A 14,211-nucleotide genomic window follows, 5' to 3' on the forward strand; every position below is an offset into this window, starting at 1 on the left:
TGTGTGTTTGTTGCACTGCGGTGATGCAGTTTTCAGCACTGTTGCCTCACAGCAAGACGGTTCAGAGGGCAAACCTGCCAGCTGGCCGGTGCCCTCCTGTGTGAGGTTTGCATCTTTTTCCCATGTCTACGTGGGTTTTCTCTGGGTGCTCCGGCTTTCTGCCACCATGCAAAGACATGAAGGTTAAATGGTGACTCTAACATCGCCTCTGCGTGTGACTGTAAGCTTAAATGGCAGCTTGTGTCTATATAGTTTGGCAACCTGTGACCAAAATGTAGGACCATTTCTCTAAAAGGATAATCTGAATCAAATCAAAAAATGCTGTCACAGGAAGGCCAAGGAGAAGGCCTGATGTAGTGGACACCGTTGATTAGTCAGGACAATGACGGTGGCACACAAAAACACAAACCGAGCACCATTTGTCATGTTAATGATTGTTTTGCCAAAGCGACAGATGACTCCACTCACCCTCCTCCCCTCACCCTCGTCATGTATGCTGGCCAACACCAAAAGCATGTTCTGCTGGGTGTTTTTTTTTTCCCCCCCCCGTTTTTCTTTCAGCAGGATCTGAGCTGCAGCTGCAGCTCTCTGCCTTTCTGTGTAATGTCAGAAGACATCACCTCATCCTCTGACTCACAACTGGAGTGTATATCTGCCGCTGACGATTGTTGTGAGACAGCGACGACACATTTCCCTCTCACTCCTCACGTGCTATCGCCAGTCCACTGCCGGCGGGGGACTTTGGAGTGGTAATGACCTCCTCCCAGCTACAGCTGTCCTTGCAGAGATTGAGGATTCATAAAGAAAGAAGAGGCTGAGTACCTGCCCTCTAGCTACTAGAGGCCACTAACAGACTAGAATAGAACAGAATGATGTAGAATGGACTAAAGAAAACTGGAAAGGAAAAGGATAACATGGATAAAAAAAAGGGCAAGTGAGGTTAAATGTTGCACTTAAAATGTTTTTTTATGAAAGTTCACAGTGCAGGTCTCCAGCCTTGACTGTGGTGCCAATTTCAGGACTGTAAAACCAAAAGTTAGTTTGCCCCAAACAGCTAGATGATTTTATCATACATTAGCTGTGCGATCGCAAGCAATGGCACGTACCAAGGGTGTGTTCGCGTGTTTGAATTCAGGACAACCAATCCCTGAACTCTCCTCTGTGGAACGACAGTGGAGATCACAGCCGCTGATCACTGCTGCAGTCAGGTTGATAAACAGGAGTGAAGATAAATCCACGTTTTAATCCCAAATGTCAAAAAGTAATCTCTGAGCTCTCCTACTGCCAGTAGACGGCTCTGGAGCTGAATGTATAAGAAATACAACACACCCTTTGTCACTTCAACAGAATAAGTCTAAAGTCTTAACTTTGGCGCGGGTCTGACCATTAGCTCATGGTGGGTAATGTTAGCATTGATTAGTGAGTCTGATAACTCTTGACCCTGTAAAACTATAATCCAATGTTTCAGTGCTTACTAGTTCTGAAAATTGCCATTTGCTGGCCACTAGCTGTTGTCGAGCAATTGTTACTAGCTAATATTGATTTAAGGAGAGGTTCAGTTTTTCAAGATTTGCTGATTTTAGTTTTAAAGACATTCATGGTTTAACTGCCGGTCGCTTCCTCTCCTATCATTTTCCTCCTGAAGCCCTATTCCCGGTGCCTTTTATAAAGAAAAACTGTCAGCCATTAACCGCTTTGAAGCAACCAAGTTGTTGAATGGACAGACTTGTTTTCTTGAGGATGTCTTCTTTCTTTAATAATCCCTGAGGTTAGGCAGAGTGCAGGTTATTCCATCTGATTGGTGTGCTGCAGTTTGACAGCCTCTCTCTCTGAGATTCATCACATCTGTCTTACTTGTGAGAGATTTCCCTCTCAGGGTCACTGACTCATACTAAGCAAGCAGTTTACTGTGCCTTAAAGTAATACCACAAAAAAAGTAACTTGTTGTTCAACTCGTCAGTGTCAGGATATCAGGAGGATCTCTATATTTTCCATCCCACTCTGGCAGGCTGTGGAAGGCTGATTGTGATGTAAGAAACTGCAGTGCTTAGGATCATCAGAACAATGTGATGCAATTCATTTTTCTTTTCTTTTCTTAAATAACACATACCGTATATGTTGCATGTTCATCAAAAGTGTTGTCTCGTTCCATACCGGCTTTGAAGCAATCCCTTTCTAATGCAAATCCACTTTGAAAAATGTACAGGCCTTCCTCTGTGTAAATAAATACATCCTAACTTTCAGTAAAAGCTTCATTCAAGTGGTTTCTTTATGCTGTTATTCTTATTTGTAGGTGAATTGTCCCATCTCATGAACATGAACATAGCAAACATATTGTTTGATTGTTTGATAGATTTAACTTTATTGCCTTTGAGTACAGGTACTGATACAATAAAATGCAGTCTAGGATCTTGACTAATGTACATATGTGAGGTGGTATATATATATATATATATACAGTACAAAGCTGAGCGTCTGCTGGAGTGGCTCGCTACTTCCCCTCTCTTCCTCTCTGATAAGTGATTACAGTAGGGAACAGATCCACTATAGATATGTACTTTATATGACCCCACTTCAAAAAAACGCGAGCTATCCCTTTAAGTTAAAAAAAAAAAAACACGCTTATTTCAACCCAAACTAAAATGTTCCTTCCGAAACCTAAACAAAAGGTTTTGTTGTCTAAACCTAAGCAGATGTAAGCATCGATAAAGGTCTTGTATGCCTGTCACTGGTACATTATAGGTCATGTTGGGAGTTACTGGCATTTGACCGATTCAGTCAGTGAGGGATGAAGATGTGCTGGAGATGACAAAAATCAAAATCAAATAAACTGTGCAGTATGAATGAGTGAACTTTAGAATGTATTTGTCTGCAAAATATCTGGATGATATGTTCACTTGACATTATCTCTCTTGGCCATGTGCGTACTACCCGTTATCCAGCCCATCTAAAGACTGACTGTGAAAGCAGTTTATTGCAACCCATATTTATGGTTATTGTCTGACAGCAGCCTCTAGTGGCCATAATATTTATTGAAGCAGCAAAACAGGTCAAGCATGTCATGGAAGAGGACAGGGTGGATGTTGGGGCCAGGAGGGCTAGGAGACCCCTGTTTGTGTTCAGTGTTGACCCAGAAGTTTCGTAAATGTGATTATGTATTTTAAGTCTGCACGTTTGTAACTGACTATGCATAAGTAACATAGTTAAACTAACCGAAATCACAGTGTTTCCCAAGCCTGAGTATTTTTCTAAACCAAACCAAATTGTGACCTTAAAACAATGTTGTTGCACGGCTGTCTGGTTTGACCTTATTCAGTCTTTTGGGTTTGAGGAAGTGTAATCACCGCTTCTGCGTTTCCCATCAGCTCAACAAAGCCTTTCAGATTTTCTTTTATACCTCAGTGTTTTGGTTTTCCAGCCTGAAAACTCTGTATTCGCCAACCTTGTTTTAAGCAGCAGCAGGGGTCCGGTTTTAGTGACAAAGCTCTGATACAAGGCAGCCAGAGAATGAGATGTAGAGACTATCAGGTGAACAGAGCAGAGCACTTACAGCTGAGTGAGGTGGAGACAAAAAACAGAGAGGGAAATTTCTTCAGCGCTAACAGAACAGTGTTTGCATTAGTTTCAGAAATCTACAGAGGGTTCACGTTTTTTTCAGGCCAAATATTTATTCATTTAATGTGATTCAGAGCTGAGTCCATAAGCACTTTCTCTATTGTGAAGGACCCCTCATTTGATTGTAATGAATCAATACATTCAGTCACATAGTGGGTAAGCTGAATTTAGATGTTAGAGACTCATTTTTCTTCTCCTCGACTGGGTTGGATAGAAAGCAGAGCAGCAGCACCTCTCCATCAGGCAGCCATCACTAGTCGTCTCACGTCTGGCCACAATGGACAGTGGGGTTGGGTGGAGGGGGGTGGGGGGGGCTGGTGGGGTTGAAGGAGAGAAAATGGAGAGTGCCATGTGCCGCTGACAGATCCCATTGCAGCGTAATGAAGCTCACCGTCGCTCTGGCTCGTGTGACACCTTCCTGAGGCCAGATGGCACTCAGTGTTATCCAAGAGGCCTCGTCCTGGTACCTCCAGCACCCCGCTGCTGGAACTGAAATCTTTACTCACTGATGACCCACTGTAGTGACGGTGCAGGCTACATCCTGTGAGCCATTTTGCTTTAAAGAGAGGAACCTAGATCATGGCCATGTTGATGCATGATGCTGATACGTCACTGTCTGTCCCTAATGGCATGTGTTGGCCTTGAAAACGTCCTGCTACTGCCTAACTAAGATACCTAGGATCAGTGCACCGCCCTCCACTCTGTTGGGTATAGCCATCTTTGATGTTGCACCGTGGATGGATGCACTTTCGCTGCCAATATTGCTTTCTCAGCTTCCCACTAGTAGAGAGAAAACCATAACCACTTAGAGAAAGCACCTTGGCTTGTAATAGACTCCTCTTTGTCACTCTCTCATTTAAGAGGTACAAGTGGGCACAGCAGAGTCAGCCTAAAAGAGACAAAGTTACAATGTGACCTGGCCCCCAGCCTGAACTGTTGAGGCAGAGTGTCTCTTGAGCAGCTCCAGACATTCCAGGAGCTGTGTTGGGTCTACTTGACACCGTTTAGGTTCCTTGTACTTGGTACTTGGTTTTGTTTTCTAATGATATGTTTTCATTCCGCAGTTTGGTATCTACTCAGCGTGTTGGAACCTTGATGGAGGTGAGTCAAAAAAAAAAAAAAAAAATAAAGTACCAGTTCCTATCCAAAACCTTTTTCCAATGGAAATTCAAAAATGAGCTTGTATGGTCGAGTCCAGCTGAGCCAGAGGTTGTCACAAGATTTGACTAACTTGAGTCCTGAGTTGGTTTTAATCGAGAATCGGAATCCAAAAGCCTCCCAGGTTTCAAGTTTTCATCTGTACAAAAAATTCAAGACAGCGACATGCTGATGGCAGGCCTTACAGAACCTTAAATACTTCATTCCTGTTTGATATTTTGTCAAAACTATGTTAAAATCACCATTAGTGTAGTTCTGAGTAATGCAGAATGCTGTGTGACTTTGGTGTTCTGTTAAGGGACCTGAAATTGAAAAAAAAATGCAATTTGTGACATTTTAATTCAGTAACATCCGAGAAGTTTCTTGGAAACCACTGTGTTATTTGGTAGTAATTATAGAGAATCAATTGGTTCACTCCCAGTTAATTCCAATAATTGCTAGCTTAGCAGAGGAAGTCTTGTCAGTGCTCAATAGAGATGTGAACTGACAATGAAGACTTGACTTGGATTGCTCTGAGGCAATTCACTAATACACTCCATCACTGTCGTATGGAGATTTACCGCTACAGCTTATCTGATTTGGATCATATCAAAGAAAAAACAATGTTTTTGGTCTTCCACTTGATGCCCTCCTGCTGTTCTGCCTCAATCTGGTGATTTAGGGAATTTTACCATTGTACAAATAGCTTATCTTGTTGTTACAGTAACCACTAACAGCTGCTTGCTGTAGCTGACTAGCTACTAGTTAGCCATGTAGCGATCTATACTTCATCTCCCTGCAGTCCACAGCTCCCATGCCCGTGGTGGAAACACCAACACTCGCCAGGTGCTCCAGATGTTACCACCACTTTCCCTCTTCATTCACTGTCTCGCTTGCTTGACCACCGATGCTGTCTCAGTTTAACTGAGCCAAGGAGGTGGGGCCGATCTGTTTTTTTAAACAGCAACACACATTTGCTGCACATGGCTCTAAATTTAAATATGGCGAACTTAATAGGAAACACTTGCTTAAAAAGATATCCCACATTCACGGAGCAACATTCCCATTCTTTGGCGTTCAGAGAGAATTCAAATGCCCACTCGCTTTTAACTCTTTTCCTTGGTTCCTCCAACCCCTGAGGGGAACTAGTGGCCATTTAGCTGCTTAATGCCACACTTTGTTCACCTGCTACTCTCCAACTGTATCTTGTCTGCTGCCTGGTGCTGAGCAGGCAGTTTGCAGTGAGTTGATCAGAGCTTTATTAACTGAAAACCGTGGCAGTCGTTGTTGGACAGGAAGCTAAACAATGAGCTGGAACTCTTTGTAACTCATGTGCGATGCCGAGGGGAGCCACATATGGTAATTCCCATAAGAGACCACATCTACAGCCTAATGTCTTTCAACTGTCATTTGATAATTACTGCCCGTGTACTACATGTGCTTTGAATGTCTGGTGCTTGAAGTCCCCGCATAATGTCTTTGTATTAAATGGAACCTTGATCTTTCAGAACAAACAAAGGAAACACGTTGTGATTTAACATGTTAATCGTATGTTAGCACGTGATCCTTCATCATCATCATCATCTATTATCATCACATTTCCTACAAAATGTGTTGGTTGTTGCACATTAGTTGAATATAAATAAACGGTGGGAGGTTTCAATTTCCTCCAATAAGAATAGAATATTCTGCATGGCCAACAGTCATAAGGATTTTGATAATTGTCATTTAAAATCTTTGAATTTATTGATGAAAGTTATGTGAGTGGATAAATAAGAAGAAGAAGAACAGAATAATAATAAGAAGAATGGTAATTAACACTGGTCAATAATCATTATTGTGGTGGACTGAAATATATCAATATAAAACTAAACAAAGAAATAGGTATAAATGCCATTAAATACATATTGATATTTCTGTTTTAATTTGCTTAAGGGTTTATTTACCGTACTATTTATTACCCCATTCAATTACTTTACCATTTATTCTGCCGTTTTATTTATCATCCATTGATTTAAAAACAAAAAAACATTAATCAATATATTTTAAATGGGAGAGTAAATAACTAATCAAAAGTTAATAAATCCAGGATCAAAGAACAGAAATAATACATATGCAAATGTTGGTGCATTTAATGGCATATTTATTTAGCCATTAATCATTTTTTTCTTTTAGTTTTGATGGTCCTCCATACCAGACAGCAGCATTATAATTTCCATTTTAATAAAACTAACTCATCCTGACTCCACACTGATTCTTTCAGTCTGCTGAGCCACGCAGCACTTTGAACATGTCGAGCTCATTTTTTTTTTCTTTTTCTTTTTTTTTTTTTTTTTGTGAGCATGGTTATTTTGCTGCCTGAGTATCAGCTTTAAACGAAACAGTTTATCAAGCACTTTAATTAAATGTGACCTGACCTTCAATGGTTCAGACCATTATTTTGCATTGCTCATCATCACTGTAGTCAAGTCACTATACATAACAAGTGATTAAACCCTTGGCTATCAAGAGGCAGACAAAATTCTGAGGAACCTTCATGTTTGGTGTTTCTCCCTTTTATGGCGCTGGGATGATATTCGGTTCTATCTATTCCATGTTGTTGCAGATAAATGTTAGGCCGAGAAAGATGTTACACACTATCATGCAAATAAACAGGAAGGGAGCGTAACTTTAGCTAGCACCCCCCTCACTGTATCCCACTATGCAGGCGCTGGATACAGTAGCACATTTGTACCTTTGAAGCAACCCGTGGAAAGCGAGCTGAGGGTAAGGGTGTAAGCGATCCAGCCACTGACTGTCCAAAGGGATGTGTGAGGTTAAAGTGGCGAAGGGTGATGAGTATCTGATGACTTCTTTCCCTCCACTCGCACTCTTCATCCACCAGCCTGCTGGCGCAGACACTATTGAGAGCCTGCAGAGCCTCGTCATCTCTTTACACAAGACGTCTGCTTCAGCCCGGCCTCACACTGTTCACACGCTCGGCGCACCGAGCGGCGTCGCACATTAGCACCTTCCACAGCAGCAGCTGGAGGTATCTGTTTGAATCATCCGAACCACAACACCTAGACATCTTGTGAGGGGGCTGCTATGTTCAGCAGGCCTTTCTTGTTCTTCCAAATGTGACTCTAAGTGACCTCGATGTCAGTTCATAAGGAACATCCTGTACAAAAAAAAAATCTTGTTCAGTGAAAGAGATTAAAATTTATACGCACCTCTAATATGACAAGATGAGAACTTATTTTTTCACTTGGAAAAGTTAATTCTGTTCCAGCTTTAGCATTATTTCCTTTGCATTTAAAGGTCCCTTATTACTCTAATTTTTGGATTTCATATTAAAATAGACTTTTTTTTTTTACATTCTTTCCATTACTGCAGCACCTCTGTTCACCCTCTGTTTGAACAATCAGTGTCTCTTTAAGGCTTGCTTCTAACCAGGTTTGCTCTGATTGGTCGCCTCTTGCAAGCCTGAACAGGCACCACCCACATGTTTTTTCCTGCCTGTGTTTTTACAACCACTTAGCTGAAGGTGGTGTCAATATAACTGTGACATCATGACTTCAGTGAAGTCCTTGTAGTCTTAACATGGGCTGTATATATTTCTCCTTGTGATGAATATAGGTAAAAAAAAAAAAGGGTTTGTGATTACTTCTTAGTCCGTTGCAAGGTGTCAAGACGTAGCATCAACAGAGCGGAGCAGTGATTAGCCCTAACAAACAAGACTAGTTGTAGAATTTAACAAGTTAAACAAACTCTGCGGTGAGCAAAAATAAAGAAGACCCCCGGAGCTAACAGTGCAGCAGGCTGCTCTCACTGCTGGACTTATAACGTCGGTAACACAGCAGAGCACAGCCCTTATTATGTTATCCACCAACAGGCATGCATGTTATCAAATTAATTAATTCATTAATTGATGCATTTAACTTTAAAATGAAAAGGCTGCAGATCGTTTATCTTCATTTCCAGCTGCGTCTCATATTACATTTCAGCAGACTAAGGACCCCACAGTTAACGGTTTAGCGCACAGTAAACTGGGGGAAAAGATGTGACGGCCCCTTTTCTATTCATTCAACGCATAATCAATTTCGAATTGAGACACCCAAAAATTGGAGTCACGGCCCTGTTGGCAACGATGAAATATCGCTATATCGCCCAAATTAACAAACACCATCATGGGACAGGTTCTTCTTGGCGAAACCTCTTTTGGCAGAGCACTGGTCTGCCGTGCTTAATGATACCAAAGGGACCAGCGCGACAGCAAACACCAGCCAGTCCATTTCTGTTTGGACAGACACTGTTAGAGTCTTAACTTTTGTCACTTTTCTGTGCACGGATGATTTCCCTGCAGTGAGTGCAGCGACACAAGAATTTAATATGAGCACGCAATGTGAACTAGTGTGTGTCAATTAGTGGAGAGGAAGCACTCATCCCCGCCAGAGCCGCATACACTTTGTGATTTGTAGACGGGTGGGTTTTTACATCCGAATCCGCAGCCTAACAAGACCACTATTTCTACGTTGTCACTTTCTCGCTGTTCGGCTCGTCTTTCTCTGTTGTCTCTATCTGTATTCTCATCTGCATTCTCTCTCGCCCTGTCTCTCTCCCTTTTTTTTTTTTTTTCTTTTTTTTTTCTCCTCTCTGCAGTGCACACTATTCCAGAACACCTTTTCCCCCCGGCTCTCAGGCAACTAAATTTAGTGACTGGTGCAGACAGCTCGGCCTTATAACAAATGGTAAGCAGAGCAGAGCAGCGGCGGTGGCAGCAGGAGCATAAGGATGTGCTCCGGCTTCACAGAAAATAAGCAAAGTGCACAGCAGATGCGTTAAATTTAAAACTGCAAACAATGAAGGTAAACAGAAATCGACACCTGATGCCAGGAGAGTGTTATATAAGTACGTTACTATTTCCCAAGGCTATGCCTACACAAGTACATTTGCCTTTAAATAGGACTGTATAAACTCCAAGTGATAACATATATTTAATTAAATAGACAGCCCATCATCATCAGAAAAAGACCCATTTTTGACTTTCTTGTTAGGCGACGCTCTTTAGTGGTCATAGTAATCGTTATGACAGCAGGAGTAGTTTAAAGAGCGACAAAGTCACTATGGAGGTCTGGAAGGATGGTCGGCTTAAAACAAGCACAGGACTTTCAGTCAGGAAGTCACTGTTTGTGAAAAACAAACAATTAAGTAACCTCGGTACATTTATTACTGAAAAAAAAAAAATCTGGTGTAACATCTCTGATGCTACAGTGTCGACAGGGAGTCTGCTTTCATTGGTAGGAGGAACTGTTGGCCTGATAGAGGATATATGAGAAAAGAGAGGCCTGCCTGTCTCTTAATCACACAGCACTATTCATGTTTTCAGAGGAGAATTTGAGAACATTCTACAAGCTCCCGACTCATGCCAGACTGCAGTGATGAGAATATTTTAATGCTCTGGCTGAGGTTTGTGTCGAGTTGAGAGCATTTTCAAAAACACTATTTCCGCCCATACAGCCTCCATCTCGCAAAAGAGCGAGAGTGAGTGCAGTTCTGAAGCATGTTTGATGGTTTCCTTAGCTGACATTTCAAGCTTGGTGGCTCAGGACTCTCAATCTTCACTTTTCAAACAAGTACAAGCTTAAACAGCCCTGCATCAGGCCCCAACACAGCAGTGTGTTCAAATGAACTCAACTCCTCGTTTCCATCATTGATGTTCATAAATATCCCACTACAGTGAAACAACCCTCGCCAAGGCACAGTCCCATTTCAAATCATGAAATAAAAAGAGCACTGCTTCATTACCTGACCACAATCAATGTTTTATAGGCTAACATTAGCAACCTGTGCTCCTGCCCTGTCAGTCTGTACTGATATAAGAGGTGCGGTACTAAGTACAGCAACTTCACTGTGGGACTTTGGCTACATTTTGGGTTCCATTTGCATTTGATGGGGAGGAATGCAACATTGGAGTGCGTCAGAATGCCGGGCTGTCATGCACAAATCAGCAATAACACCGTGATGTTAGCTAACTAGCTAGTTTCACAAAGAAAAGGATGATATGTGAGGGATAATGTATAATATAATCCAGAACTTTGCTTCTCCCTCTTCGCTGCTTTCCTCTCTTTTTCTTTTCTTGACCAGTGACGACATGTTCCAAAAATATTAAAGTTAGGCTACAGATCAGCTGACATCGCTTAGTGACCGAATATGCTGGGGTGATAAGTGACCGGACTACTTGCGGAGCAAAGATTGTGGGGTGCGGAGTGCTACGACATACATGAATCGGAGGCAAAAAGGCTGCTTTCCTTGACAGCGGTCAAATATGCTTAGCAACGGTCAATTGCACGCAAATAATTGACCGCCAAACATTGGCAAGGCCCATTCAAGTGATTGGAGCATTCTACAGCATTAAAAAGAGTCGTGTAATAAGACAAGATAAGTTGTCATAGCCCTCGTTCTGAAGTGTGCCTACATTCTAACCTTCTATCCTAACGTGAGTTAAGACACCCAAACTACTCGGTGTCAATGCACAAAGCGGAGGTGTAGGGCTGGCTGAGCTGCAGGGGTAAGGCATGAATTGGGATTGGGCCGAATTAGGCATTTCAGGCTGCTGACAAAGGTGAGAAAGAGAGGTTCACACGTTTCTTTTCTGGCAAATATAGAGGTCACTTTCTAATTGGATGAAAAACATTTTCTGAGAAACAATTTCTGCAGCAAACGCTTGTTCAACTTTACCAGGAGAGATTTTCTGCCACAAAATGGCCACAGCTGTCCCCACTCCTGAAGGCCCCCAGCACAGAGTGACTTAAAACTCTCTGCCTCAGAACGTTTGATATTATCAGAATCTTCTTCAGACTCAAACATTTTCTTGGGCAACAGACATTCAGAAGCCAAACCTTTATGTCAAAGGCAAGATAAAGAATCCCTGAGCGAGCCAGAAACTACTTTCATCTTGCAGACAGAAACAAAATCAGATGCGCAGCACTGTTGTGTAGATACACGCTCAGATCACAATGGATCTTTTTTTTTTTTTTTTCCAGCATGGAATTTTTGGGAGGCTTGCTGGATGTTTGATGCTGCGGAATGATTAAAGCAATTGAAAATGCGACGAATGTAAGAGCCTTCGTTTAATTTGCATGTGCTTATCTTGTGCTGCGGGGGTCATTCAAGGCTGCATCTGAATGCAACCATTTGAAGTACGGAGAAGAATGCTGAAAAATGCAAACCACCACCTACGCCGCCATTAGCAGCTGATTGGCACTGTGAAAACAAAACTCTTGATAGCTGGAGGCAGAGCAGCCCGCAAACCATGCACACAGTCATGAGACAGTGTAGCAGATATCGCTGCAGTGTGCATGTGAGTCTGAGTGGATTAACCTGCTTGATTTGCTTCAGTATATATTTGCTCTTTCATAACACACACATCACGAGTCATTCCAGTCGAATTAAAGGCATTAAAGATTGAACATTGTAATCAAAAAGAGCTTAAGAGGGTTCCCACTGTCCACCTCCTTTGTCTGCGAATAAATGTCATCCACCGTAGGAGTAAAAACAATGGTAAAGCAACGGGACCCAATTAGTCATTCGATCAATCACGACATCAATAAATCACTGTCAGACACAACACGCCTTCTCAAAAGTGATTAAAGGGTCGACTCACCCAGAACTCCGAGCCGGTAGTTGATCGTGATGACGATGACGTTCCCGTAGCTGGCGAGGATGCTGCCGTCGATCATGTTGCCGGTTCCCTCCATGTAGGAGCCGCCGTGGATGTAAACCATGACCGGCTTTAACCCGTTCTCATCGTGGATATCTGCAAGGAATGGAAAGCGAGGGAGACTGAATCCAGTTCTATCCTTATAAATGTAACCATGGGTCATTGTGATCAGCTTTCTTCTTTGACCTGTATGGTTCTCTGAGGAATGCGCCTTGACACCTATGCGTTTGGGGATCAAATTCAATATAAAGATCAGGTAATTCCTGAATCGGGCACTCCCCAGGCAGAGATGTAGCGGTCTTCATTTACAGATCCAATACTCCTGCCACTGCGGCCTGAGTCCTCAATATAAACATCTGCTGCAGCTGGGAGCAAAACCCCCGATAACGTTGGAAAACACTGACAGCATTCATTCTCAGTGTAGTAAACAATAAGCTAACCCTAAACAGTATCAGCGTCTACGCCACAGGCCAATAAGTTTGACCATGAACGCTCATCTATTTTAACAGTCCAGCGAAACAGAAGGATCGATGGCGTCGGAGATTTGGTTTGACATTTTCTGGAACACTTTGCGGCTCCGTCCCCGTGGCTTTCACCCTGCAATCTCTCCACGTGTCTCCTCCCCTGCCTGCTTCATTTGTTCTTTGTGTAATATGCTGGGAACGCTGCAATTAGGCCAGATGAATACGTTGTTTATGAGGCTCTCCAGTTGTGATTAAGCTGGGTGATTAGTACATGTGTAGGTGGTGATTATAAATTAGGAGTGGGCCCCTTTGCATGAAAGAAGATGTAAGGAGAAGATATAAATCCTCATAACAAAAAAGGGTTCATAATAAATCAGCCGGCAGAATATATATATATATTTATATATCATTTGAAGCCCGCAGCTGATTTGAACAGTGAGTCCTCTAGATGCACTCTGACTTTACTGACACTTCAAAACAGGCAGCCTGTCGCAGAAATGGGGTTTTGTGGAAATGTTTGTTTCATTTCACTCCTTTTAACCCGAGAAACGAATCCACATCATTGTTGTCCTCGCATGGCCCAGCATCTCACATCTCCTGCACTACAGTAAGCCGCGGTTGCCTGGAACCAGCAGCTGAACGAACCCATTATCCCCGGCCATGCCGACCGGGCTGCTTGGAAGTCTCTTAAATGTCATTCGGGTGACAGCATCTGCTGGGGGAAACATTGAGGGGAAAGGGGAGCTGGCCTGCTTTCGTGCTGCTATATGAGAAATTTAAAGCCGTGATACTATGCTTATGGTTTATCAAATACAGCAGCATTTTAAGTAGCCCTCCGCTTCTGTTGTAATTATCTACCTAGCATCATTTGCCCATCTAAAACAGTGGGAGATGGTTGGTGGACAAATGCATCATATACAGGACTTTCACCATCAGGAGACTGAACTTCAAGTGTCAACACTGATTTGCTTGAAGTTTTGTTACAAGTATTGCACCTTACATAAATTCCCCAAATAACACGAGTGGCATGAATCATCTTACATGAGTACAGTAACACAGTTATTTTAACCCTTTTCCTAAACGTAACCAGGATGCTTTGCTGCCTAAACCTAACAGTGATCCTTTAACAATATTAACTACAATCATTAGAGCACATACTTCTGCCAAGGCCAAATAGTCTCTTTCAATTCAATCAACCCTTTTTCCAATATGAAATAAAACATATTTAAATCCAACAGATCTGGATTTTCATATGGATCTGCATCAATTGATGTTCACTCCTAAGGGTCATCT

At 42.3% G+C, this 14,211-nt stretch overlaps 1 protein-coding gene across 3 annotated transcripts in view; it reads right to left on the reverse strand.

Moving 5' to 3' along the window:
- nlgn4xa (neuroligin 4 X-linked a) overlaps window positions 1-14,211 on the reverse strand; it is a 101,119-nt gene that overhangs the window by 43,710 nt on the left and 43,198 nt on the right. For all 3 annotated transcript variants that reach the window (XM_037091840.1, XM_037091842.1, XM_037091841.1), the window contains one exon: window positions 12,398-12,550. In XM_037091840.1, the coding sequence (XP_036947735.1) occupies window positions 12,398-12,550 (153 nt within the window). The remainder of the gene's footprint in view (window positions 1-12,397; window positions 12,551-14,211) is intronic.

This window comes from Acanthopagrus latus, chromosome 24 (assembly GCF_904848185.1).
Source record: "Acanthopagrus latus isolate v.2019 chromosome 24, fAcaLat1.1, whole genome shotgun sequence".
Lineage (NCBI taxonomy): Eukaryota > Metazoa > Chordata > Actinopteri > Spariformes > Sparidae > Acanthopagrus > Acanthopagrus latus.